At 41.4% G+C, this 26276-nt stretch overlaps 1 protein-coding gene across 1 annotated transcript in view; it reads right to left on the bottom strand.

Annotated features, from left to right (window-relative positions):
- Nucleotides 1-26276, bottom strand: part of LOC124622926 (nose resistant to fluoxetine protein 6-like) — a 206631-nt gene that overhangs the window by 78565 nt on the left and 101790 nt on the right. Inside the window, exons 6-7 of the mRNA XM_047148716.1 lie at nt 21589-21921; nt 19214-19407 (exon numbers count right to left, since the gene is read on the bottom strand). Coding sequence (XP_047004672.1) covers nt 19214-19407; nt 21589-21921 — 527 coding nt within the window. The remainder of the gene's footprint in view (nt 1-19213; nt 19408-21588; nt 21922-26276) is intronic.

Raw genomic sequence — 26276 nt, 5'->3', positions numbered from 1 at the left:
ATGAATATTATTCTGTAGGTGTTGGGTTGAGTACATTGAGAACTTGTGTTAAACTAAGCTGTGTGCTTTCACAACATGTTGTTCTACATGGATCATACTTTACATTTCCAGAAAAAATTGATACTATTCTATACAGTCCATTAACATTAATGTGACCACTGATTATGTTCCATATCAACGTGCAATAATCACTCACAGACCAAAGGTGGCAGCACTACAGTGGAGAGCAAATAAATCATGTCTGGGGACACAGAGAACAGTGAAGCCATTGTCATAATGTGGGAATGGGGCGATTTATCTGGTGTCAAAAAGGGCTTCATCATAGGCTTTCTGGCCAAGGTGGAAGCTTTACGGAAACTGCTAGATATGTAAACTGTTCGTGTGCTGTCGTGGTTAATGTACTCTGTGCATGGCAAAATGGCGCTATCCCAAACCAGCATGGTGCACAGGGAGCTATATATGATGGAGGTGAACAGTGCCTGTGGAGATGTGTATGGGAGAATAAATGCGCAACAGCTATGCAATTGATTGCTCGGATTAATCAAGGGGGCTACCTTAGTGTGTCCTCAGCGATCGTCCAGTGAATATTGGTGCTTATGCGTCTGCACAAAAGCACTTGGTTTATGCATCCATGCAGACTGCTGTTCATCGATGATGAAGGCTGGAATATACATGCCAATATCTCAACTGGACGCCCACATAGTAGCGATAGATGACCTTTTCCTATGAATCACATTCTATACTTCATCAGACAAAGGGCCATTGGCGTGTATTGTGTGTGACAGTAGCAGAGCTAGGGGGCTGCTAGCGCATTTTGTTAGTGCAGGTTGCCTACATCAGGGGCAGGTATGCACTCAGCGACAAACCTGTCAAGTGCTTTTCCATGTCAGCCTATTGGTCTCCTTTGATTGACAGGTACTTAACCTATTGTTCTTCTAAGTGCTTTTATATGTCGCTGCACTTAACCTGTTGCCCCCACCGCATCCCACTCCCCTCCCCCCTCAGGAAGGGGATGCTGGTACATTTTGTTAGTGCAGGTTGCCTACATCAGGGGCAGTATGCACTCATAGGCAATGCTATTGTCCTTCTTTGATTGCCAGGTACTTAACCTATTGTCCTGTTAATTGGTTTTCCATGTCACTGCCGTTAATCTATTGTTACTCCCACTGCTCCCCCTCCCCCAACCCCCTCCTCCATCACTGCTACAGGTACACTTTCAGGTCTGAGTTACTAGAATAGGCCCCTCTCACTCTTATCAATTTGATTGACTACTTAATTAAATTTACCAATTAGCTAACCTCTCTGGTGGGAAAGTGCCACACCTTCCAGGCGGGAAATTCAAATTTTGTCATATTTTCGCGAGTGCCACGCCCACCTGGACTTGGAAGGAAATAGTTAAAGGCTCCACCACGATTCTCAACCGGCCGCAACGTCCCCTTACCAACCCATGTTGGTGGGCTAACATGTACTAACGTTCATTAACGTATGTGACATTTTTGTCTAAACAAATAAAAACACAAACACAAATTTTACATTCTAAATATATTTCTTTATTCACGATCTATAATTATCATCAGCATGGCAAAAAGTTAAGTTCATTCTTTTGTAAATGGTGCAACAGCAGTACAGTATTTGGAAAATAGTTGCTTCTTGTATTCCTCAAATTCAGCACGTATATCTCGTAATGTTATAGGTGCATTGCACTAGTACAGACACGTATTCTACGTTCGATATTTGGTACACCAGCAGATGGGACTGGGTCCTGGGACCCTTCCACGAGGCAAGCATATACATAGATATACAGAAAACAGAGCAAACGCTCTCCGAATATGGAGGCGACTGGATATATTTGAATACAGTTCTATATTACCCCCCCTCCCACCCCGCCCCCCCTCCCGATCAATGCATTTGGAGTAGGCGTTGGCAGCTGTGCTACATTTACAAGCAATTTTAGAACACAGAACTAGAAGTTATGTCATGATCGCACGGGTAGGCCTGACCTAAATCGATTGAATTGCGAAAAATGAGGAGCTAATAGGCATAAATTGACCGAATATAGACCCAAATGCGGTGAAATTTAGGAAGTACTTTGCTATCTTCTGGTTCGCGCCGAACAATTTGTATATGGTACCAAATATGTGGCAGCAGGAGGAATACAGGGAAACGTGGACATCGAAACGGAGGGAATAATGGAGGCAGTCAATTTTTCCCATTGAGGAAGCATTATACTGTATGTCTATTGAGGTACCAGTGATACACGCGAGTTGACCACTATATCTGATGCTTTTTGGGATGACAGAACTATTCCTTTCTAAACTCACTTCCATCTGCGTTAAAGGATAACAGAGAATGGACCGGGTGATCGATTGAGATGGAGTTGTAACGAGGTACGATTAAATGGCAGACAGATTCGTTATAGAGAAGGATAAGTTGATGGAGGTCAATTTTTTTTCCCAGTGTTCTTTCCGAATGCATCTGTCATGGGACATAGCCTGCGTTCTACTTGAATACAGCTACATGTTCCGTATGTGCTTTAAAGCACTGTCTTCTTGTGATTGTTAACGGTAAACCTGTCGGTCATCAGAGGACTTCCATCTCATGTGCGAAGAAACTTGACACACTCGTCTAAACGAGCTTTGATTTATGCGATCGCGCTTGTCGCATCTTGTGTGTAAAATCGAGACTTCAGCGTCATAACTAAGTTAGACGTATGAGCTTGTGACGCGCTACAATCCCCGTGTACACATTTGTCCAAGAGATGTTGTGTTTACAGAGTTAGTGGGGGAATGACTTGTAATTTTCTCATGTCAGACGCTGCTGCTATGTGTTTATCTGTTTCCATGTAGGATGTGTCCCCTGCTACTAACTATCATTTTATATAGACCTGATGCATGTATAGTATAATTTTTTATCTGTGATCGGATGTGAACAGTGGACACTATACGTCTCCGCAGAGCTATATTGTGCTCGTATGATGTAAAGTAAATGTTTTACGGAAGTAGTTTCTTCGTTTTACGATTCCGTAAGTTAGTTCAGCGTAGAAAAACTGTGAAGAAGGGTGTATGTCTGATAGGCTGGAAATGTGTTCGATACAACATTACAGCCCATTTTTAAGTGCAGAACGTTGTAGTCTTAGGAGTGCATGTATTTATGTTCTGTCTCTTACCAATACCTTCCAGTTACAGATCCTAGACTTTAGAACAATAATTTAGAGTTGATAGCTTCGTTGATTTAGGTAAAAATGTGTTCGAGAATTAGCTGTGAATGGGATAACTGAGTAGTCATCTATCCATGTTCGCAGTGTTACGCACAAAGTAGAGAAGGAATGTTTAGCTAAGATACTGAAATTGGGGAAACATGCTGTCACATATTGTCTCGAACTGCATCACATATAAAACTAAGTCTTTTCTTGTTCTTAACTGTATGCTATTACATTACGGCACTTTTAAATCTGTTACTATAAATCGATAAGGAGTGCTAAGCTCCTCGACATGGTCACATGTCGAGAAATCTCGTGCACTTGGGCGGGTTAGGACTTGGAAAGCTCTATTAATTCATGCGACATGGAGTGTAACGGTCTTCTTCTGGTTGGTTGGAGATTAATTCTCTAACGGTGCTAGAGGGCGGGTTGGTCAATGACTGTGTGAGGATGGTCTTTTAACCTAAGATGGGGAGAATGCTCTGTGACTCCCATACACAGAGAGATGGATCGTAAATTAAGTACTATGCTCGAGGTCTTATAAATATGTAGAGCGCTGTCTGGTGTACTTTGATGATTTATGTGTTCCAGAATTAACTGTGAATGGGCGTACTGAATAGTCATCTATCCATGTTCGCAATGACATGCACAAAGTAGAGAAGGGATGGTTTAGCTATGATACTGAAATTGGCGAAACATGCTGTCATCTGATTGGCCGGTGTTGGAGTTATTGTAAAATTCTCCACGCTTTCAAGTGTGTTGCTTAATATTACAGTACATGGATGGTGTCTTTTCCGTCCCATCCCAGCATTGGTTAGCAGGTAATGGTTGACTGATATGGCTTGTTTGAGTTGGGGAAAAAGTTTTGGTGGATGGACAGCAACTTCTAGGGATTGCTAGCAGCGACACAGTGATCGCGTACATGAGTGCAATATGAGGAATGAGTCGAAAGGGGACGCATAGTCGTCAGCTATTTCGTCAGTGTGAGAGACGAGTCTAAATGTAGAGCTCGTGAATCACCTTCGGACTATAGTTTTGGAAACCTATGCCAACGCCGTGAAAGTCTTCCAGTTTGCTTTTGTTGTAAGTGTGCTTTATTTAAAAGCAGCAGATGTGTGGTGTGTAATGGTTTCCACGGTAAGACACAGGAGGCAGTAGCAGCAGCAGTTTGAGATGAAAATTCGCAGAGGGATTGTGTATACTACTAGGAATGCTTGGCTGGCTGCACGCTGCCCTATTCTGGAGAGTATTGTGAAATCTCTTTCTCTGCACAGGACCGCAGAGCAGATGCGCGTCATTGCGCCGGCATCAGTGCGTAGTTGACTTCTAAATGGGATGAGCTTTTATAGTTCGTAATTTTTCTCTGTTTGGGGGTGGAGAAATGATAGCATGTTGGGCTGACTGATTTGAATGGGCGCGGATCTGTAGTACTTGTATGTAGTTTGGGGACGTACCACATTGCGCGCATTTCTGCCGAATGTTCAAAACACGGTCCTGTTGCACTAACTAAGGTCTTTCTCTTTCTACATGGGTTGCAGGAGGTGGTGGATATGTCTTTCTCCGACTTTTGCTCAGTTCGGAGTTAAATTGGAACGATCACATGTTGAAAGCTGTAGAAATGGGAGCAGTTGCAAGATGTGTAGCGGGTGAATTTTACTGTAGCAGCTAGGTTCGGGAAAGGTGACTTATTTCGAAATGTGACAATGACAGAAATATCATTCAGTAGTGGTTGTAATAACTAAAGGAATTGTGAATTGGATCGAACGCGCATATGTGCTTGAATGGAAAGACCCGATTCCAAATGACTGACATCATTTCCAGCAGATAGCATGACACTAGAGATCGGTGAAACTAGTGTACATTTTCTTACGATCTCAGTCAGGACATCGTCTACTACTATTACTGTTTGTGTTCCTTCTCAATCAGTCATCGCCTATAACTCAGTGGATATATCGCTGAACGTCTGATGTGGTCTCGAGAAGGAATATGCTAGAAATACAATAGAATTGTTTAGCTTGGGCTGTGTCAGGAAGTCGCAAATACCGCTTACATACAACGTACCTTAGCAGATTGACTTTCAAATGAGGTAATTTTATCACTAGGTTGCATCGTGGGCTTACACATTCCTACGATCACTGTCACGGTATTTGACCAGAAAAAAGAAAACTACCCAATTCAGAGGTAACGTCTTACTACAATTTGTAAAGCGGATATAGCTTTCAACATGGATATTTGTGCGCACCTGTAGAACCAGGAGCGCTTGTGGGAGTAACATGTAGTAGTTGTTGGGATCGGTTTTTTTTTCTTTAACACCTGGTCGATTATGTCTCTCTTTCTATGACATGGTGGTAGGACTCGCAAGAAGTACACAAGGGGCATGCACACGCATGGTTGATTTTCGGTCAGTATTATTTCGTATCGTAGGCAAAGATTTACTGACGAAATATTATAATTAGCAGTAGCGGTGGGTGCGTGACATGTACGTATTTGAGCATCAGGTTTATGAAGTATGTGTTTGTGGAAAGGAGATGACAAAGCCCTGTTGTAGGGAAGGTATGGATTTGACTTGGGATACTGTGATAGCAAAGGGAAGAGTATTTTTAGTTTAAGGCGGGTACAGATATTTCCATTTCCAGAGCCACTGCCTTTGGTAGGGCATATTTCCGATACTTAGCTCATGGTCGAATGACGTTCCATTGAGACTGTGATCGTAAGATGGGCAACTTTCGTGATCAAGTGGAAATTTGAGAAGTTTGTGTATGGTGGTGCGTTTGTGCTGGACTGTTATTCGCTGCCATGTAAATTGTTCAGTTGACTGCTTCTGCACATTTCGGACCTTTATTTAGTTGAGAGAAGATCGACTGTGGTGTGTGCATCTGGCATGTGGAAGAGACGTTTGCTGTTTTCTAGACATGAGAAAGACCTTAGTTGGCTTGTAAATTATAGGAATGATTTGGAATTTGTTAGATCAGCGAGATAGGTATTAGTGGGTGGAAATAACATTTTTCATCTGTTTGTTTCTAGTTACTTACTGGTATAGAGCATGCTCGGCCTACCTAAAGTTTGGGGTTTGTAGAGAAACAATTTCCATTCTATATATTCGGAATTGTGTTGTGTGAGCGATCGGGCGTCTACTGCCGTGTGCTTGATATCGAAAAGTACTGCAAAAATAGTTGTGTTCTTTTAATCCAAGAGTTCCGGAAATGTGTGCAGAAAAGCAACCAAGCAGGCAGGTCTGGACCAGAAACAGTAGCGCGTTTGTACCGAGGGGAAATGAGCCAGTCTTTGCACATACGTTCTGAGAGTGACTTCGATTGAGTGAGGGCTTTCTCATGTAAAAGGGGTTATTTTGTAAGGCCTAGGATAGGAATTGTATGTTTACTACATCGAAACAGTACGTGTTGATATAATGCCTGGTTGGAGATCGGTTTGACAATCTAATATTCTTGCGAGTCTCGTATGTATCTGATGACATGTAGACAACTTTACAATGTTTAGTTGTCGTTGCAAAATGGTGATTAGTGTAAAATAGTTTATTGCCACTGCGTGTCGCGTGTATAGGAAGAAAGAACAGGTTGAAAGTGCTTCCCTAGGAATGGAGAGCCTTCTGGTATATAGACGGTGTGAGTATAGGTATAGGATAATTTTTTCGGGTGATATAGAGATATAAAAGATAAGTGGAGTGTTTGTGTCAAATGTGTATATATTGCATTGTATATTTAGTGTGTATATATTGCATTGTAAAGTTAGTATGGTTTATGGTATGCCTTGACTAAAGAGGATGACTGTGTGTCCTATCGTGAGGGACATACTGATTGAGGGAACTGTCAGTGCAATTTAGCAATCTGTGCAAAATAACGACAGAAAACCCCAGAAAGAAAAGGTGAATGGTCCTTCGATACCGATGGCGTTAGTAATTCGATTGGTAAAATCGATAAGAGCCAATGAGAATGCTCGATTGATTGTGGTGGGATATAGGAGTGGTGAGAACATTTGCGTATGTTGAGAACAGGAAGGCTATCACGTTATGTCTGGCAGGAAGACTGGATTGGGCGATATTTTCGTAAACAGGTTCTGTTAGGGTAGGAATATTGGCGAATAAAAGCCGAGACAAGAAGAAAGCGAGCGTTAACTATTTCTGGGGCACTATAAAATTAAGGAGATCTGGACTTGGCTGATACTCTTTTTCCCCAAAGCGACGTGGTGTACGAATAACATTGAGAATCTTTTAGATGGCGAGGTGTCAGTCACACTGGGGCATATATGCGTGGCTGAACTCGTGTGTCAACATGCTCTGTGCTATTCTGGCTTCAGTGGTAAAGACAAGTGGCTCCTGGAGATGCCTCGAATATGCAACTGGCGTGAGCATGCTTTGGAATGCTATGATGTATGTATAATAGTGACTGTATAGGGGCATGGAACTTTTACCGGTGTTCGACGACGCCGGCTCGGGGACTGTGGTGGAGCGCACAGGACCCGAGCTGCGGCTGCCCCACTTCACGGAGGTTGTGGTGCGCGCGGCCCTAAGTGGACGTCTGTGAGTGCTTTGACAGCTGATGGCCGTGTCGACCGTACGTGCAATCGCGTCGTCATCGGTGTCTTGCCGACAGGAATTTCTCATGTGTTACATATGAAAGGGGGTGCCGCCAACCTCTTGCCTGCGGAAGTCGAGAAGGGGCTGTTCTCGGTTTAACATCTGACGGATGCGTCACTTATCACTACCTCCTGTGCACTCTATTGGACAGGGGGTGGTGGACTGTGCTTGCGCGTGTTGATTGCATTATTTTGCGAGCGGCTCTATAGGACGTGCTATGCGCTATTTGGACAGTTTACATGTACTGAGCGTGTCTACACATCAGTGTGAAGAATTATTTAGGAGCAGTTTGCTACTGTGTACTGAAATTACGAGTTGGTTGTGTGTCTGTGGGCTGTGCAACATGACCCCAGGCACATGAGGGTGGATGTTTTGTATCAGTGTGATAGATATACTCTACCCTTAAATAAGTTGTTTGAAAATAAATAGAGTGCACTCCATCCTTACTCTCCCCAGCAGCCCAGAGCAGGCTGAGTCGTTTTCCCACCATTTTCCCTCACCATCTTGGTTTGCATCACGAAACGGACGACAGCGTCCTCTGCTGGTGGTACTGAGTACTAGACCTCGTGGAGAACACACTGTTTGCCGCCATCATGGATAACTGTGCTTACGTCATCAGCTGGTGTTACGGAGGCGTCCTCTGGCGCCGACAAAATGTACTAAGACAGTTGGGGTCTGGAGCTAGTGGTGAACCCACTAGGTGGCGCCATCTTAGATTACGGTACTTGCGTCATCAAGTAACGTCACTACAGTGTCCTCTAGTGGCATTGACATGAACTAAGTCATTTGGGCTCTGTGCTCAGTGGCGAATACACTGGGTGGTGGTGCTGTCCTTAATTGTTTAAATAAAGGGTGGTGTATGATTTCGAAAGTTGACGATTAGCAATCACAGTCTTTTAGATGGATTATTATTTTGATATGACGTAAATGTACTGCATTATTTACCAGTGGTTCTCATGTCTGTTGGCTGTGGAATGCGTTATTTCTGACGGTTTACAATTAGCAGGCGTGTGTGTAGAGCCTTATACATGAGTTACGTCAGTAGTTTGTAGGTCCGTATGCTGTGGGGTATGTGTTCTGTGATACACATACTCCATCCATAAATAAAATGCTCTCAAATAAATACAGTACACTTCTTCCTCTCTACATCAGCCTAGTGCAGACTGAGACCTTTTTTCAAGCAGCAATCGACTGTTGATAACTTATTCAATCTAGGCATGGCAGTAACTAGTACAATACAGAGACTAAATAGATGGCACCCGTATGTTCAAGCTGTATACAGTGACAGCATTAACTGACTTCACACATGTAGCATTCACATAGAAGATATAGATCATTGTTATAGTAACTATATAACTGCAGTGCAGAAGTCTTGTACTATTCCTCAAATAGGTGTTGAAAATGTTGAACTCAAATTTACTGATGGAATACCAGACTATTGCAATGCGCCTAAAACATTACGAGATATATGTGCTGAATTTGAGGGACACAAGAAGCAGCTATTTTCCAAATACTGTACTGCTGCTGCAGCGTTTAAAAAAGAATGAACTTATTTTTTTCCATGCTGATGATAATTGTAGATCGTGAATAAATAAATATATTATAATGTAAAATTTGTGTTTGTGTTTTTATTTCTCTAGGCAAAAATGTCGCATACGTTAATGAATGTTAGTACCCGTTAGTACACGTTAGCCCACCAACATTGGTTGGTAAGGGGACTTGCGGTCGGTTGAGAATTGTGGTGGAGACTTCAACTATTTCCTTCCAAGTCCAAGTCTGCGTGGAACTCGCGAAAATTGATTCCAAGTTCAGGTGGGCGTGGCACTCTCGAAAATATGACAAAATTTGAATTTCCCACCTGGGAGGTGTGTCAGGGAGGGCATGGCACTTTCCCACCAGAGAGGTTAGCTAATTGATCATTTTAATTAAGTAGTCAATCAAATTGGTAAGAATGAGAGGGGGCCTATTCCAGTAACTCAGACCTGAAAGTGTACCCGTAGCAGTGAGGGAGGAGGAGGTTGTAGGAGGGAGAGGGGTGGGGGGAACAGTAGATTAACTACAGTGACATGGAAAACCACTTAACAGGACAATAGGTTAATTACCTGTCAATCAAAGGAGAACAATAGGCTGACATGGAAAAGCACTTAGCAGGTTTGCCTCTGAGTCCCCTTATGTAGGCTACCTGCACTAACAAAATGCGCTTGAACCCCCCCCCCCCTCCCCCTTAGCTTTACTACTTGTGACATCTGAAAGCAATCATTCTGCAACAATTGTCAGAGTATTATGATCTAGGGATTGTTTTGTTGGCATTCCCTAAGTGAGCTTGTGATTCTGGAAGGCACAATGGATCAACATAAGTGTACATTTATCCTTGGGGACTATGTCCACCTCTACCTGCAATTTGTTTTTTCTCAGAACAATCGCATGTGCCTCTGAACTGCTGGCCATTAGAGTTGGAATGCCCTGAAAGCAGCATGCAACAAACCCCGAACTTGCATGTAGTATACTACATGTTTCAAAATGCATCTTGTTAGTATTTCATCGCAATGAAAGTAAATTGAAGTACTACCATCTACATCCTGAGTGTATGGAAAGAGCACACAATGGGTTTTTGTCATCCAGAAATCTCATCAGAGTGTTGTTTCTGTGGGGGAATGGGGTGTTATGCATTCTGTAAGAGACAGAAACATCTACCAGTACATATCGGAAATCTTCAGAGGTAGGATCCTGTTCTATCTAGACTATCGTTTATCGTTTCGTTATATTGCTGCTTGCATTAATCGATATTCCACGAGACTTATATGAATATGGAGTTGATAAGCCTGCAAGGCACATGTTGTGTAGTAAAAATGAACTACTAGCACGAGACATTGAGGAAAGGCCAAAAGTATCAAGTTATACGGTAATATATAATTATTTATGCCTCAGAAAACAAATTATAAACGCGATCTGAAAACAATTTTTAACAAAATAGTCACAGACACACATGTGTGTTTAACGATGCCTCAATGAGCATGGATTTTGGACTAACTACATATCTAAACATCGAACAGTAGATAATGTGTATGCTTTCAGATTATAGACAAAATTACTGCTATGAGGTTGATGCCTCATATCTGTAAACACGTAATTTAGACTGGAAAACAATATTATTCAAACACCTCATTAAAATATGTAGATTAGAACTTATTGTGAGAACAACATCTCCACTTACTGTTGCAAATAGAGAGCCACTCGCTATCATATGTTCAACAGAACATTTCACTAATGGTTCAAATGGCTCTGAGAACTATGGGACTTAACATCTGTGGTCATCAGTCCCCTAGAACTTAGAACTACTTAAACCTAACTAACCTAAGGACATCACACATTTCACTAATATACCTAAACACTGTGCACTGTATTCACAAATCATCAGTTTTTACCAACACTATCTGACGACTTACTTTTCTCCACCTGCAACTTTAATACATGCAGAGATCAGGATGTTTAATGCTAATGGTTTGCGATGCTAGAATATTATTAATTTAGTTAACTGTTCATGCCATATCTGAGGAGAGATGTGATGAGCCAAGAAGTGTGAACAAGATCTTGGCACAGCAACATGTAGCTATGTTACGAAAAACCATAAATGAAATGACTTAGGTTGAACGAAATAATTTAGAGAAAATGTTCACAATATACATGCAGGGTGTAATGGGTATTAGTGCAGAATTTCTGTTGGTGACTGAGGATGGTGTACTGAACATTACTTCAGCATTTGCGTTATTTGAGGACTAGTAATTACAGCTATTACGAGTCGTGTGTATTTATTTTGGGTAATATCTCCAAGTATGTATAGAAAGAGCAAGACATTAATTCTTATTTTACCCTGGGCAGCTGTCAGCTGTTGAAGTGTGGCCGCCTTGACGCAAAATGGGTAGCCTATAGTGACAGTTGCAATGCAGTTAGTGCTGCAGTTAGGACCCTAAAGAAAACATCAGATCATAAAGTTTGTGAGGTGTTTGTGGGAAGACTGTTTGTTATGTAAAAGGTATATATACATATATACACAAGGTGTAATTGATTAAGGGCAGGTATTTTTATGCAGTTAGTTCCAGAAGAAAGTGTACTCCGTTACCTGTATGTGATAAAAGACACTATTATAAATGTTGCGTCGTAACCACAACTGCTGGCACAAAGATGAACGCAAAAGCAGAGAAGGCTGTGAGACGACCGTCAGCCAATAGTATGCTGGCTAGAACCGCACCGCGACAGGAGCGGCCTCTATCTGAAGAGAATATAAGCGCTGCTCCAGCTAGCGTCGACCGGACAGTAGAAGATGGACACTAGTAGACCTGGGCTAGAAGAGAGCACTAGAAGAGCAGTTACTTGTGATCCATATCCATTACTTGTATGGACATTCTATGTAGCGAAAGGCATTGATTAATTGCACGTCGCCAATAGCTTGCGACATGACATTTTAAATCAAAGTTAAGTATTGTCAATCTATTTTATTGTAATAAAAACCATTAATGTGATTTGCTTTGATCTGTTTTTTAGCTATCCGGGAAAACAGCATCCTTTAGGCACGCTATAAGAGAAGAGGGGGCAGGACCCCACAATAAATATATATTTACATGTAAATACACGTTATTACTAATTGCACGATTACTCAATAGTTAATCTAATTTCAACCTTTGTTGCGTGATTTTCACGAGATTTTCTGCATATTCTCTCGGTAACGATCTCCATATCGTCCTGATTTGATATGGCAGCTGCTCCAAAGTGCATATTGGCTTTCCTTTAACCTTCATTTTAATATACGACTAAATATTTCCAGTCGGATTTACATCTGGAGACATTGCAGGGAAATCCATCGTGGACACCCTCATTGTGTTGTTTCCACGCTGTACAGAGACGGGTGCGAAGTTTCGGATCATTATCCTCTTGAAGCACCCAGTTTGCCTCGTTCGGACCAAATAGCTTCTTAACGGACCTCAGAAAGCATTTTCGATAAATATAAATATAAATAAGTGACACTTCAGATGTTTTGCACTCATTTCAAACTGCAACCGACAACACAAAACATTCAACTCTCACGCTGTTTATATACAGGGTGGTCCATTGATGGTGACCGGGCCAAATATCTCACGAAATAAGTGTCAAACGAAAAACTACAAAGAACGATTCTTTTCTAGCTTGAAGGGGGAAACTAGATGGCGCTATGGTTGGCCAGCTAGATGGCGCTGCCATAGGTCAAACGGATATCAACTGCGTTTTTTAAAATAGAAACCCCCATTTTTTATTACATATTCGTGTAGTACGTAAAGAAATATGAACGTTTTAGTTGGACCACTTTTTTCGCTTTGTGATAGATGGCGCTGTAATAGTCACAAACATATGGCTCACAATTTTAGACGAACAGTTGGTAACAGGTAGGTTTTTTAAATTAAAATACAGAACGTAGGTACGTTTGAACATTTTATTTCGGTTGTTCCAATGTGATACATGTAACTTTGTGAACTTACCATTTCTGAGAACCCATGCTATTACAGCGTGATTACCTGTAAATTCCACATTAGTGCAATAAATGCTCAAACTGGTGTCCGTCAACCTCTATGCATTTGGCAATACGTGTAACAACATTCCTCTCAACAGCGAGTAGTTCGCCTTGCGTAATGTTCGCACATGCATTAACAATGCGCTGACGCACGTTGTCAGGCGTTGTCGGTGGATCACGATAGCAAATATCCATCAACTTTCCCCATAGAAAGAAATCCGGGTACGTCAGATCCGATGAACGTGCGGGCCATGGTATGGTGCTTCGACGACCAATCCACCTGTCATGAAATATGCTATTCAATACCGCTTCAGCCGCACGCGAGCTATGTGCCGGACATCAATCATGTTGGAAGTACATCGTCATTCTGTCATGCAGTGAAGCATTTTGTAGTAACATCGGTAGAACATTACGTAGGAAATCAGCATACATTGCACCATTTAGATTGCCATGAATAAAATGGGGGCCAATTATCCTTCCTCCTAAAATGCCTCACCATACATTAATCCGCCAAGGACGCTGATGTTCCACTTGTCGCAGACATCGTGGATTTTCCGAGTGCCAGAAATGTACACGACGTTCAAAGTCGTCGCCATGCAATTCCTGGTGCATAGAAATATGGTACGGATGCAATCGATGTTGATGTAGCATTCTCAACACCGACGTTTTTGAGATTCCTGATTCTTGTGCAATTTGTCTGCTACTGATGTGCGGATTAGCCGCGAATGCAGCTAAAACACCTACTTGGGCATTATCATTTGTTGCAGGTTGTGGTTGCCGTTTCACATGTGGCTGAACACTTCTTGTTTCCTTAAATAACGTAACTATTTGGCGAACGGTCCGGACACTTGGATGATGTCCAGGATACCGAGCAGCATACATATCATACGCCCGTTGGGCATTTTGATCACGATAGCCATACATCAACACGATATCGACCTTTTCCGCAATTGGTAAACGGTCCATTTTAACACGGGTAATGTATCACAAAGAAAATACCGTCTGCACTGGCGGAATGTTACGTGATAGTACGTACTTACACGTTTGTGACTATTACAGCGCCATCTATCACAAAGCGAAAAAAGTGGTCCAACTAAAACATTCATATTTGTTTACGTGCTACACGAATGTTTAATAAAAAAATGGGGGTTCCTATTTTAAAAAACGCAGTTGATATCCGTTTGGCCTATGGCAGCGTTATCCAGCGGGCCAACCATTGCGCCATCTGATTTCCCCCTTCAAGCTAGACAAGATTCATTCTTTGTAGTTTTTTCGTTTGATGCTTATTTCGTGAGATATTTGTCCCGGTCACTATCAATGGACCACCCTGTATACACTGTGCAAAATCACATTGATTACAGATTCTAGACCACTACCAGAGATGTCACTGCGGACGTTACATTTAAAATTATGGCGTACGCTTTCTTGTGGAACTGACCGTATGTGGTACACACATCAGTATGTTGGTCGTTTTTTCTCTGCGTCGATCAGTCTTCATATAAAGACATCACAGAGTTTATGAGCTGATGTCTACTGCATGGTCGTACTGCACAACTAAATGTGTCCTGTACAGATTCGCACACAGCGGTAAGGAGAGGAGGGTTTAAGAGTAGTGTAGCAGCAGTCGCTGTAGGAAAGCAGGACAGAAGCAGAAATAATTAGCGACAAGCTATCACAGTAAACAGAAGATTTACTGTACTTGTATTTCTGCAAGCATACAAAGACTCATTTTGAATAATTCAGTAAGAGGTAGAGTCCAGCTAGTTCAATAGCATCAAAGTGAGGCTTTCTGTATTAAAGCACAGATAATAGCACCACAACAGTGACTGTTCGCAAATATATCTTCATTCAATTACCTGTTTCGATAGCTTTGATCATCATCAGATTGATCGAAACACAGAAATGTGCATATGCTATAGAATGTATATAACGGTACGCTATGAACAGTAATAAGCAATGGAACTTCCTGGCAGATTAAAACTGTGTGCCAGACCGAGACTCGAACTCGGGACCTTTACCTTTCGCGGACAAGTGTTCTACAAACTGAGCTACCCAAGCACGACTCACGATCCGTCGTCACAGTTTCAATTCTGCCAGTGCCTTGTCTCCTACCTTCCAACCTTCACAGAAGCTCAGTTGGTAGAGCACTTGCCGGCGAAAGGCAAAGGTCGCGAGTTCGAGTCTCGGTCCGGAACACAATTTTAATCCACCAGGAAGTCCCATATCAGCGCACACTCCGCTCCAGAGTGAAAACCTCATTCTAGTAATAAGCAATGTCGTAATAAACATAGACTGGGAAGTTAGCAAAACGTACGTGTATTCGTAGCAGTAGTAGCATTGTCACATGGATTGAAATCAGGATACAATAGTAGCCACAAATGTCCCGTAATTTCGGGTCGTCGCTTGTTGCGTACTGTGCTTAAAAATGTAATCTTATACTACGTCTGCATACACCTACATTTAATACACAAAATGTAGTTAAAAGGGAGCTGGAGTCAAACGGGAAATATTATTTTAACTCCTCAAGGGTAGCTGCAAATGAATGTATGTGCGGCATGCAGTACAGTAAAGCTAGACAATGACTTGTCAAACCATACAAAAAGTAGCAGATACAGCGGGCATACCAAAAATAGATCTGAGGAACGGCTGGCGCCGTGGTCTAAGAGAGAATATATATTAAGTTTTAATATGTATTCAGTTTAGTTGTATGCAGACGTAGCTGCTGTCAATTAATCTCACGGTACCCTTTTACTTGCGTTTTACGTGTGCAAATATAGTCTCAGAATAAAACTCCTTGAATGCGAGATCGGAAAAGGCCAGTGACTTTACGGCATTCGACGCTTTAGATATTGTGTACCATGCAACCACAATATTGGCTACCAGTGGGAATAGGAGGCGGGCCTGGAGGTATGCAATGGCAAGCACAGCACGTGGAAACGGAGCGTAGTTGAACTGTTTAGTCGACGAGTACCTCACAACAGTGGTACAGTGATAGTGGTGTTGATACAAAGCAGAGAAATGACAAAGATAAACAAAGCAAACATTATATATACAACAACAGTTGCCGAAGTCGACATTTCGTTAGAAGGGAACCAAATGAATTTCGCAGAGTGAGAAAGTAGTGACAGATGAAATACTAGCCTTTCTGAACGATGAGTCAGTGGAATGTGTGGTGTCGTATACGCTTGACTGTGCAGGCAATGGACATGAGGAGTGCAATGATGACGATACATGCCTAACAAGTGAAAGTGATATTGAAACAGGTGTCGAGCCATGTGGTGTCTCCAGTGAAACGCAGTAAAGGACAATCATTGTACAAGGAGCAGGTACTAAATATAATTCTGTACATGGGATATTACCCGCACCATACTAAAAATAAAATTATGAACAGGTTTCGAATAAGTCTGCAGCAATATGACCTTGTAGCGCATAAGAAAAACTACGGACGAGAAGGCGCACTTATTACAAAAACTGGTGTTTGCTCGTTTCAAGAATGCTCGAAACAGTTTACAGAATCTGCATGATAGTGACCTTTTATGCTATGCAGATCAAATTGCGCGCGACGTGGATTACAGTGATGTCATGAGAAGCAGTGGTTGGTTGTATAACTTCAGACAGTGCTACGGAAGTGATAGCCGTAAGATAACGAAATTTCAAACAGAGCGTCAACTTGATGACGCACATCAAACTGCGGTAGTGGCCCGAAAATTTGTAGATGGCATAAACAAACTTATCCCGTCATTCAGTGAGAAATTGTTTTCATCCCTTACCAATCGGGATTTGAAGAGGAAAATCATACGAAAGGAACCTTGGAAATTAGAGGTATCAAGAAAGCAGTTTCAGAATCAACTAATATCAATGCCTTAACGCATTCATATACAACTATATCGACTGTTAATGTGGATGGGAAATTGACTAGTAAGTTATTTATTGTGCTGAGAAGAGTTAGAGGTGCTCTGCACCCTACGATTCTTTCTCCTGTGCATGATCTTGCAAGGGCAGTAGATAATACTTGCGTCACAGCAAGCAAGAGAGTGAAATCTGGCGTAAGAGAGCTACAACTATTGTATGAGCACTGCTTTTGGCCAATAACTTGTCAAAATAACTTGCTTGTGCTTGATTCTTGGTCTGCGTATAAAAATAACACTCCTTTAGAGCAACCCATCCCGCCTCAAAAGTGTGTGACATTACAATTTGTACAGAAACCAGATGGCAGTTATAAGAGTCGAGGGACATCAAAGGGAAGCAGTGGTTGGTAAGGGAGTGAGACAGGGTTGTACCCTCTCCCCGATGTTGTTCAATCTGTATATTGAGCAAGCGGTAAAGGAAACAAAAGAAAAATTCGCAGTAGGTATTAAAATCCATGGAGAAGAAATAAAAACTTTGAGGTTCGCCGATGACATTGTAATTCTGTCAGAGTCAGCAAAGGACTCGGAAGAGCAGTTGAAAGGAATGGACAGTGTATTGAAAGGAGGGTATAAGATGAACATCAACAAAAGCAAAACGAGAATAATGGAATGTAGTCGAATTAAGTCGGGTGATGCTGAGGGAATTAGGTTGGGAAATGAGACGCTTAAAGTAGTAAAGGAATTTTGCTATTTGGGGAGCAAAATAACTGATGATGGTCGAAATAGAGAGGATATAAAATGTAGACTGGCAATGGCAAGGAAAGCATTTCTGAAGAAGAGAAATTTATTAACATTGACTCTTGATTTAAGTGTCAGGAAGTCGTTTCTGAAAGTATTTGTATGGAGTGTACCCATGCATGGAAGTGAAACATGGACGATAAATAGTTTGAACAAGAAGAGAATAGAAGCTTTCGAAATGTGTTTCTACAGAAGAATGATGAAGATTAGATGGGTAGATCACATAACTAATGATGAGGTATTGAATAGAATTGAGGAGGAGTTTGTGGCACAACTTGACTAGAAGAAGGGATCGGTTGGTAGGACATGTTCTGAGGCATCAAGGGATCACAAATTTAGTACTGGAGGGCAGTGTGGAGGGTAAAAATCGAAGAGGGAGATGAATACACTAAGCAGATTCAGAAGGATGTAGGCTGCAGTAGGTACTGGGAGATGAAGCAGCTTGCACAGGATAGAGTAGCATGGAGAGCTGCATCAAACCAGTCTCAGGACTGAAGACCACAATAACAACAAGTACTGTTTAAGTTTAGGGGCTGATGATCTGAGCACTTTGGTCCCATAAGATCTTACCACAAATTTCCAAAATTTCTCAAAATCTGATGTACGCACAGTCCGCCACTTCTCGGCACGTTCTTCTGTCTGAAAGGACCCATGATCACACAAAGGCCCCAAACTGGCTTGGAATGTTGTGTGATGCGGTTAGTGTCTGTGAGAAAACTTGTTTTGGCATAACCGTGCTGGCTCTTTACCATTTCAATCTGCTTGGTCGAACACAAAACACCATCTCGTCTTATTCTCGATATGAATACCGGGCCATTTTGCTGCTTACAATACGCTTGGCTAATCACACAGCATGCAATACATAAGGAACACATGGCACGCGGTTAGAGCAACGTACATTCGTCCGCCCAATCTATCGTGGCAACGACATATTTCCGGACACATGTTCATAGGACTTTTTTACCTCCATTTCCGGCCAGGAATCCGACCATGCAGTTTGGCGGTTTTTTAATGCTTACCCTGTTTATGTGTGATGTATGATAAGAAGAGGGGCTCACCACATAGCCATACGCAATGTCTACTTGCATACCTTGGTATTTGTCTGAAAATAATCGACATCTAAAAAAGAAACTAATAATGAAACAGTTTTGAGCTTGTGTGAGCACAGAAATGGCCGTTGATAGCCTCACACGACTAGAAATGTAAGACATAGGCTGGAAAAGAGAACTCACGGGAGGCCAGGAATATCACCCCAGGGCAGGCTGTAGCAGAAGGTGATGGCAAAGGCGGCGGCAGACGCGGCGAACACAATGCCCAACAACAGAACGCGGCCAGCCCGCCGCCACTTGTACAGTGCCCATAGCAGCAACGGTGATGCCCAGAACAGCTGCATGTCCACTGCCAGGTACCACGTGTGGTCCATGCACTGCACACAAAGACGAAAGCTACTGTGGCGTGTGAAGGGCTATAATCTGCAACTGCTGACACAAAATAACAGCTAGAAACACATGCACGTTGTGACCGGTGGATAGTTCCATTCTAGAACTGGGATTTATAATCAGCTATTGGGCTGCTGGTTGTTACGTAATCAATCAGTGTAAATAGTGAGCTGTTGGTGATTTTCACTTGGTCAATTAGTAGTATCTTCGTTGCGGACTTTTGTAAACTTGGTGATTTTCTTGTAAGGTTAGGAGGTATCTTTCATTATTTATTCTAACTATTTTCATGTCTTTCTCTCTTGTAATAGGTTTGGTATTATTTCCTCTTAAACGTTTTGCAAAAGTTGAGTGGCTTGTCCCATATTTCCATACTGTGATATGTTCTTTTTACCTGGTGTGGAATATTTTGCTAGTTTGTCCCACATAATATCTTCCATTACATGTGTTGCATTGCAGTTGTTATATTCCTATTTTCTGGTACATGTCTGTGTTTTTTGTTATTTTTGAAGTGTACTTTTGGGTTGATCTGTCTGTTTTGAATGCTACATTTATGCCATGCCTTTTGAAAACATTTGTTATTTAGTGTGTGAGTTTGTGCTTGTAGGTCATTGTGTATTATCTTGCATCTTCTTTCTGTAATTGTTGTGTATTGTTGTTCTGTTGCTGTGTGTGCTTCTTTGTCTGGTGTTTTGTTGTGCTGTTGTTTTTGGCCGAGTATGTGAATGCTCTTCTGTGTTCTGTGTACCTAAACTGAAATTTATGCTTGTTTGTACAGTATAAATTGAGTTGCTGTCTTGACATATCAACTTCTTAATACCAAATGTGTTCTTTATTTATTATTTAAGAATTTATTTATGAATAATATCCATTTATACTGCTATGGAAGTTGTTTATATTTTATCTCATTCACAATGAACCCATTTTGGCAAATTGCCATCGTCAGGTGCTCTGTAAATACATAGATAAGCGATGGTCTCGATATAATTGTTTTGTAACTATGATATGAAAATTTATAATATATAATTGGGTGTTCTACCTTACACGTAACATTGTTGCTGTCATGTCCTGTCTGTTTTGGAATTGTTACTTTCTCCAAGGTGAAGAGGGGAGGTGTATATCATATGTTACTTGTTTTCCAAATATGCTACTTTTCTAACAGTTGGATGACAGTGGGTCAGTGATGTTACGTGTTTACATAGTCACCATTATAAACAGGTCATGTATAAAAGTCAGTTGTTTATTATTACTTTTCTCTCATATAGGTTTGTTTCTAATTATGTTTTTGCCTAAAGTTAGTTTTAATTTTATTTTACGTTTTTAATTTTTCGTAATAGTTGTTTTTGTCTATGATTTATGTTGGTATTTTATCTCTGTTTTATACTTCTCATGATATCGCTGTTGCTATGAATATTTATTATTTAGAGTCACTGACATTATTATTTTACCCGTTTTCCCGACGTATAATGTGAATAAAGTTTTCTATATACTTTTTGTGCTTTAGGTCGGTGTGTTCGTTCAGTAAATTTGTTGGGTTGCTGCATGCATGTGAATATATATCTATTTCCTCAAGGATGTTCAACAATGTTCCCTTTTGCGTAATATGGAGGATTTCTATAGCTTCGTTTATGTGTTTTACATAGTGTTTCTCTGTTTGTAAATGTTGAAAAGATGTAGATGGGTTGTTTTCACTGAATGATTCCTTCAAGAAATCCGTGATCGATTTTCCATTTAATCTTTGTTCAATCCAAGGTGTCTTTCTTAACAAGATGTTGCTGCAACATAACTGGCAGTAATCTGTGAATGAACATGAGGTGTTAGCTCTTCTGGGTTATGCAACCAAGCTAGGTAGACACACATTAAAATGTTTCAAAATCCTAAGTTTATGGTTGTCCTTTTGTGGTTGCTTCGTTTGAGTTTCGGTTGTATGTTAGACCACGATATTTCATATTTCTCGAGTTACATATTTTCGTATTTGTAAGCTTTATTTCATCTCATAACGGCGCTGCTAACAGTGGTTGGAAGTGGTTCGACTACTGGTCTGAAGATTTAATATTCCATATTATATCGGGTAGGGTCAACTCAGAAATTTATACCCTTTTGCTAATTCGTTGATTGGGTTCCATCTTTTTGTTCAGCTGTTTACTTGAGAAGACTTAAAGCTTGCTTACCACGTTAGGCCTAACCTCGTAGTTGTTGACATACAGCAAGTTGTGCCACCAGTGGCGGGTACATTGCTCACTGTCGACCACCATCTCCTCAGACCAAAGGGGTCCGTTGCCAAGCCGAGGCAAGAATGTGGCATAGAACCAAATCATTACGGCATAGGGGGGCGTCAGGCGCAGGTAGCGCTGCAGGTAGAAACGGAAGAGGCCGAAGGGCTGGCCGTGGGCGCGCTCCCTCAGGAACCCGAAGCCCACCAGCATGCCGCTCATCAGGAAGAACGAGTCCACAGCCAGGCTACCGCCACTTATCAGAGGAACAGTCGTCCAGTCGTCAGTCGTCTGCAAATAGACAAACAATTTTCTTTTCTTATCCACTACACTTTCGTTCTGACGTGCATTGAGTATGAAAGGAAGATTAAAGAAAAGAACGGTACCTTTACAGGATCACTTTGTTGACCATCTGTCTGTTTCCGCGCGACCGCTACAGTCGCAGGTTCGAATCCTGCCTGGGGCATGGATGTGTGTGATGTCCTTAGGTTAGTTAGGTTTAAGTACTTCTAAGCTCTACGAGACTGATGACCTCAGAAGTTAAGTCCCATAGTGCTCAGAGCCATTTGAACCATTTTTCTGTCTGTTTGATAAGTTGAAATTTATTTCAAATACTAAGGTCTACATTCCGATGGCGGTGTAAGTTTCTAAGTCAGTACAGTCAAGAGATATGGCCATTTATGCCACGTATTATGATACTCGCAAATTAACTCATAAAAACCTATATGGTACGTCTCGTTGACCTAAAATCACGAAAATTTCGACAGGTTTTCCCGGTTTTGTTGGCCGAGACTGTCGTCGAAAATACCTTTGTTGCATTTGCAACTCTCGCGATTTTTTCGACTCTTAAAAACCTGTTTTGTCTCTTGCTGCATTTGTGATTGCTGCATTTCATTTTTGTAAAACTTTACAAAAGTTGAAACTTCCTGGCAGATTAAAACTATGTGCCGGACCGAGACTCGAACTCGGGACTCTTGCCTCTTGCCTCTTGCCTTTTGGCTGGAAAGTGCTCTACCAACTGAGCTATCCAAGCACGACTCACGCCCCGTCCTCACAGCTTTACTTCTGCCATTGTCTCGTCTCCTACCTTCCAAATTTTACAGAAGCTCTCCTGGTAACTTTGCAGAACTAGCACTCCTGAAAGAAAGGATATTGCGGAGACATGGCTTAGTCACAGCCTGGGGATGTTTCCAGAATGAGATTTTCACTCTGCAGCGGAGTGTGCGCTGATATGATACTTGCCCGCGAAAGGCAAAGGTCCCGAGTTCGAGTCTCGGTCTGGCACACAGTTTTAATCTGCCAGGAAGTTTCATATCAGCGCACACTCCGCTGCAGAGCGAAAATCTCATTCTGTTTACAAAAGTTGTCAGGTGGAAGGCAGTGGACTTCTGAATACAAAGTTACCTTTGACATTTGGGTTGTCTACACACAGGGGTAGGGGCAAATGCATGACATTGTTACTCCACCTCCTTCCCCCTCCCCTCCCTGCTTCCCCTCCTCAGTCCCCCCCTCTGCTCTTCTAAGCCAAATCCCCCCCCCCTTTTCCCACTGCAGTCACAATACAGTATTTTACTGCCCACTGAAACGAAACACCCAGTTAGAATGTACCCAAGAGCTGCCATCGTGTAAGTAATCACAGCAACCTCACAGCTTCATCAGCAGAACACACGCACAGCTTTGTCAAGTTTCGGCTCGTCTGAGACCTTATAGACTTCACAGCAAACTGATGCAGCTTTTTCAGCAACACACACACACACACACACACACACACACACACCGTACGATGGACTAGCTCCCTCACAGAGGAAAGTTTCATTTCATCGCCGACGAAAATTCGATCTTTGCACAAAAATAAAATAGAAATTTAAAGAAACCGAAGCTTGTCTTTATTATTTACCAAAATATCGAAAGATTTCTTCTCTAACAGTCCAAAACACAAGTGTCAAGACTGGCTGTCTTACTGGTACTACTGTTGTAACTCACATATTGACGTGCTCTTAGCAACGGGTGTTATTCAGTCTTTGTACGCCATTGTTCTACAACAGTACAAACTTGTGTGGCTTACTTATTCACACAACTGTTGTCACTTATAGGTTAAGTTGGACTTCCCAACAAGTATAGTTCGATGAATATACCGCTTCATGCAAGGCACAATGGAATCTCAAATTAAATCTCACAATGTTATTTTCATGTCTAAAGCGCCTGTACCATTGTTATGAAACAGTAAAAACACACATGGCTTGCTTATTGTCGCTACTGTTGTAACTTATAGATTAAAGGTGCAGTTACATGTGTTTGCTTTACATCTAATTGGTCTGTGCCTGTTCTTGCCCCATACTCAAGTAGAGGCTTGCTATAGTTGCATGCCTCTTTCTCAACATTTGCGCTTGGGTGATTCCATTCACACCTAGAGAGAAACAGGCATGCTACTCCACGTTATCAAGTTGCAGTTGCGAGTTACGTGTGCCTATGTGGTTGGCCAGTGGTCGGTGAGTTTGTTTATCAGAGCCAGCCGCCAGCATGTGTGCTAGCAATGTGCATCAGCGAGATTGAAGCATAAACATGTTCTATAAAAGCAAATTGAAGACCACCTGACATTACTTATAACTCTCACTGCGAGGAAAAAAACGCTTGTTAGATCCTTAACATAAACAGTAAACAGGGCAAGAATATGCAGCTGCACATGTTGTGTTTATCTCGCAAAGCATTTAATCACAATGATGAAATCTGAATATGAGAAAACCTTATTTTAATTAAAAAAGTAACAGCTCTCAAATAAACATGCTTGGAAAATCTTTCAGTTTATATTTGGAATGTATACTTTTGTCCACTTTCAGAGCTCATAGACTGAAGCACTGGAAACAGTCAGAAACATCTGGACATTTTGTTGTTGCTCTGATAAATTCGATTCGCTGGCTAGGCCAGGTGCCTTGGGAGTTGCAACTTGTGAATAATAGGAGAGAGGAGCTTCGGCAGTACACGGACCTTCATCACAAGGACTGCTGACGGCTAATGAAGAAATACCAGATTCCATTTTCAAATCAAAGGTATTTTATGGTTGTACATTTCTGCTAGAGGTATAAGTGTTCTTTTATTTTCCTCTTATTGATACAAATTATTTATGAATCAGAATGGTTCGTAAAGGAATCAGGATGGCTTCAGCACAAGTTGGTCATAATCACACCCAAACTTCAACGTGTATTTATCAGAAGTATGAATAAAGTTTTTTTTATTTTGTTGAGATTTCCATTTGTCGTTTCCAGGTTGCTATTTGTGAGAAAGTGTAGGCAGTTAGTTTCATTCTGCCTTTATAATCAAAGGAACTGATGAGGCTGAGAAAAGGAAATCATGACAATACTTTTACTTTGCCAAAGTGCTAAGGCAAAGGCAAACTTGAATGCATGTAATAAAATGAATCTTTTAAAAGTGAGACACAGTAAAACAAAGCCCCAAATGGACCCAACAGCGGACAGGTCCATGAGCATTACACATACCTCCTGATCTGGTATGGAAAGACTCCTGTGCACCTTATTGCCTCTTTATGCAACAGCTGCATCGGCCTACTGTGCACAGAAAATTACACAGGTGCAATCTCATAACAAGGTACACTTGTCGAGGACAAACTTAAGCTGTCGCAGGGTGGAAATTAAATGACACTTATGAAATAATATACTGAATAGTCTTTTTAATGTCTCAGTTAAATACAATTTCGAACTGATAAGAAACGAGTGTTTCCATGCTTACAACTACCCATCTCCGACTACTTTTCAAAGTCAGATAAATATTATAGTGATCTCATGCTAGGGTATTAAAATTATCTTGCAAAACTAAACATTTGTAATCTTCTCCTAACTTATGCTGTCGCACATAGGAAGTCGATATTTAATATCCTTAGTCTTCCACAGTGTCATTCTGTAGTTATAAATCGTAGCTTACAGTTTGGTAAGAGGATGTTTAATAGCCAAGGAAGACATAAACGTTTCTCATAACACATATCAGGGACACTTAACAAAATCAATAAGATAATTATTGATATCAATGTTCACTTCTGGGCTTCTGATGACGTATGAATCATCTATATATCCTTATACTGTAATTGTAGCTCTTCCACATTAAACCGCCTATTCCACCTGTCTTATCCGTGCTCACAATCGCATTGTGTTCCCTCAGTAGTCTCCTTGCACATAGAAGTCACGGTTTGGTTTTAGGTAATCACGTATCTCCGTTTTGTTAAATCATGCTTTAAATCAAGATCCATAAGCCTATAGTCGTCTATATGAAGTTGCTGAAATATCCCAGGCAGATCACTCTGGGGAATTTATGACACAGATAACTGTTAAATACACCTTCTTTAACATTACACACTCCTTTCTCTAATTGTTATTGGCAGTCCAGTGTTATAGTGTCTGATAGCAACCTGATATATGTGCAATATGTGCAGCCCACATCTCTCTAATGAGAAATACGGTTTGTGCAAGGTTGAATATCTCAGCAAGCCTCAACTTGTCTGAGACTTTGCTGACTAAGCATAGGTACACATCTTAAAACAGCCCCCTTACGAATTCATGACGTCACTTCCGGTTATGCCTTCTGAACTTGGAACAAATCTCGACTCGTCTGAGAGCTTGCTGACTAAAATACATGCA

The sequence above is a fragment of the Schistocerca americana genome, chromosome 7 (genome assembly GCF_021461395.2).
Source record: "Schistocerca americana isolate TAMUIC-IGC-003095 chromosome 7, iqSchAmer2.1, whole genome shotgun sequence".
In the NCBI taxonomy this organism is placed as follows: Eukaryota; Metazoa; Arthropoda; class Insecta; order Orthoptera; family Acrididae; genus Schistocerca; species Schistocerca americana.
Note: the sequence above shows the minus strand (reverse complement) of the source record. Positions and strands in the feature narration are given on the sequence as shown.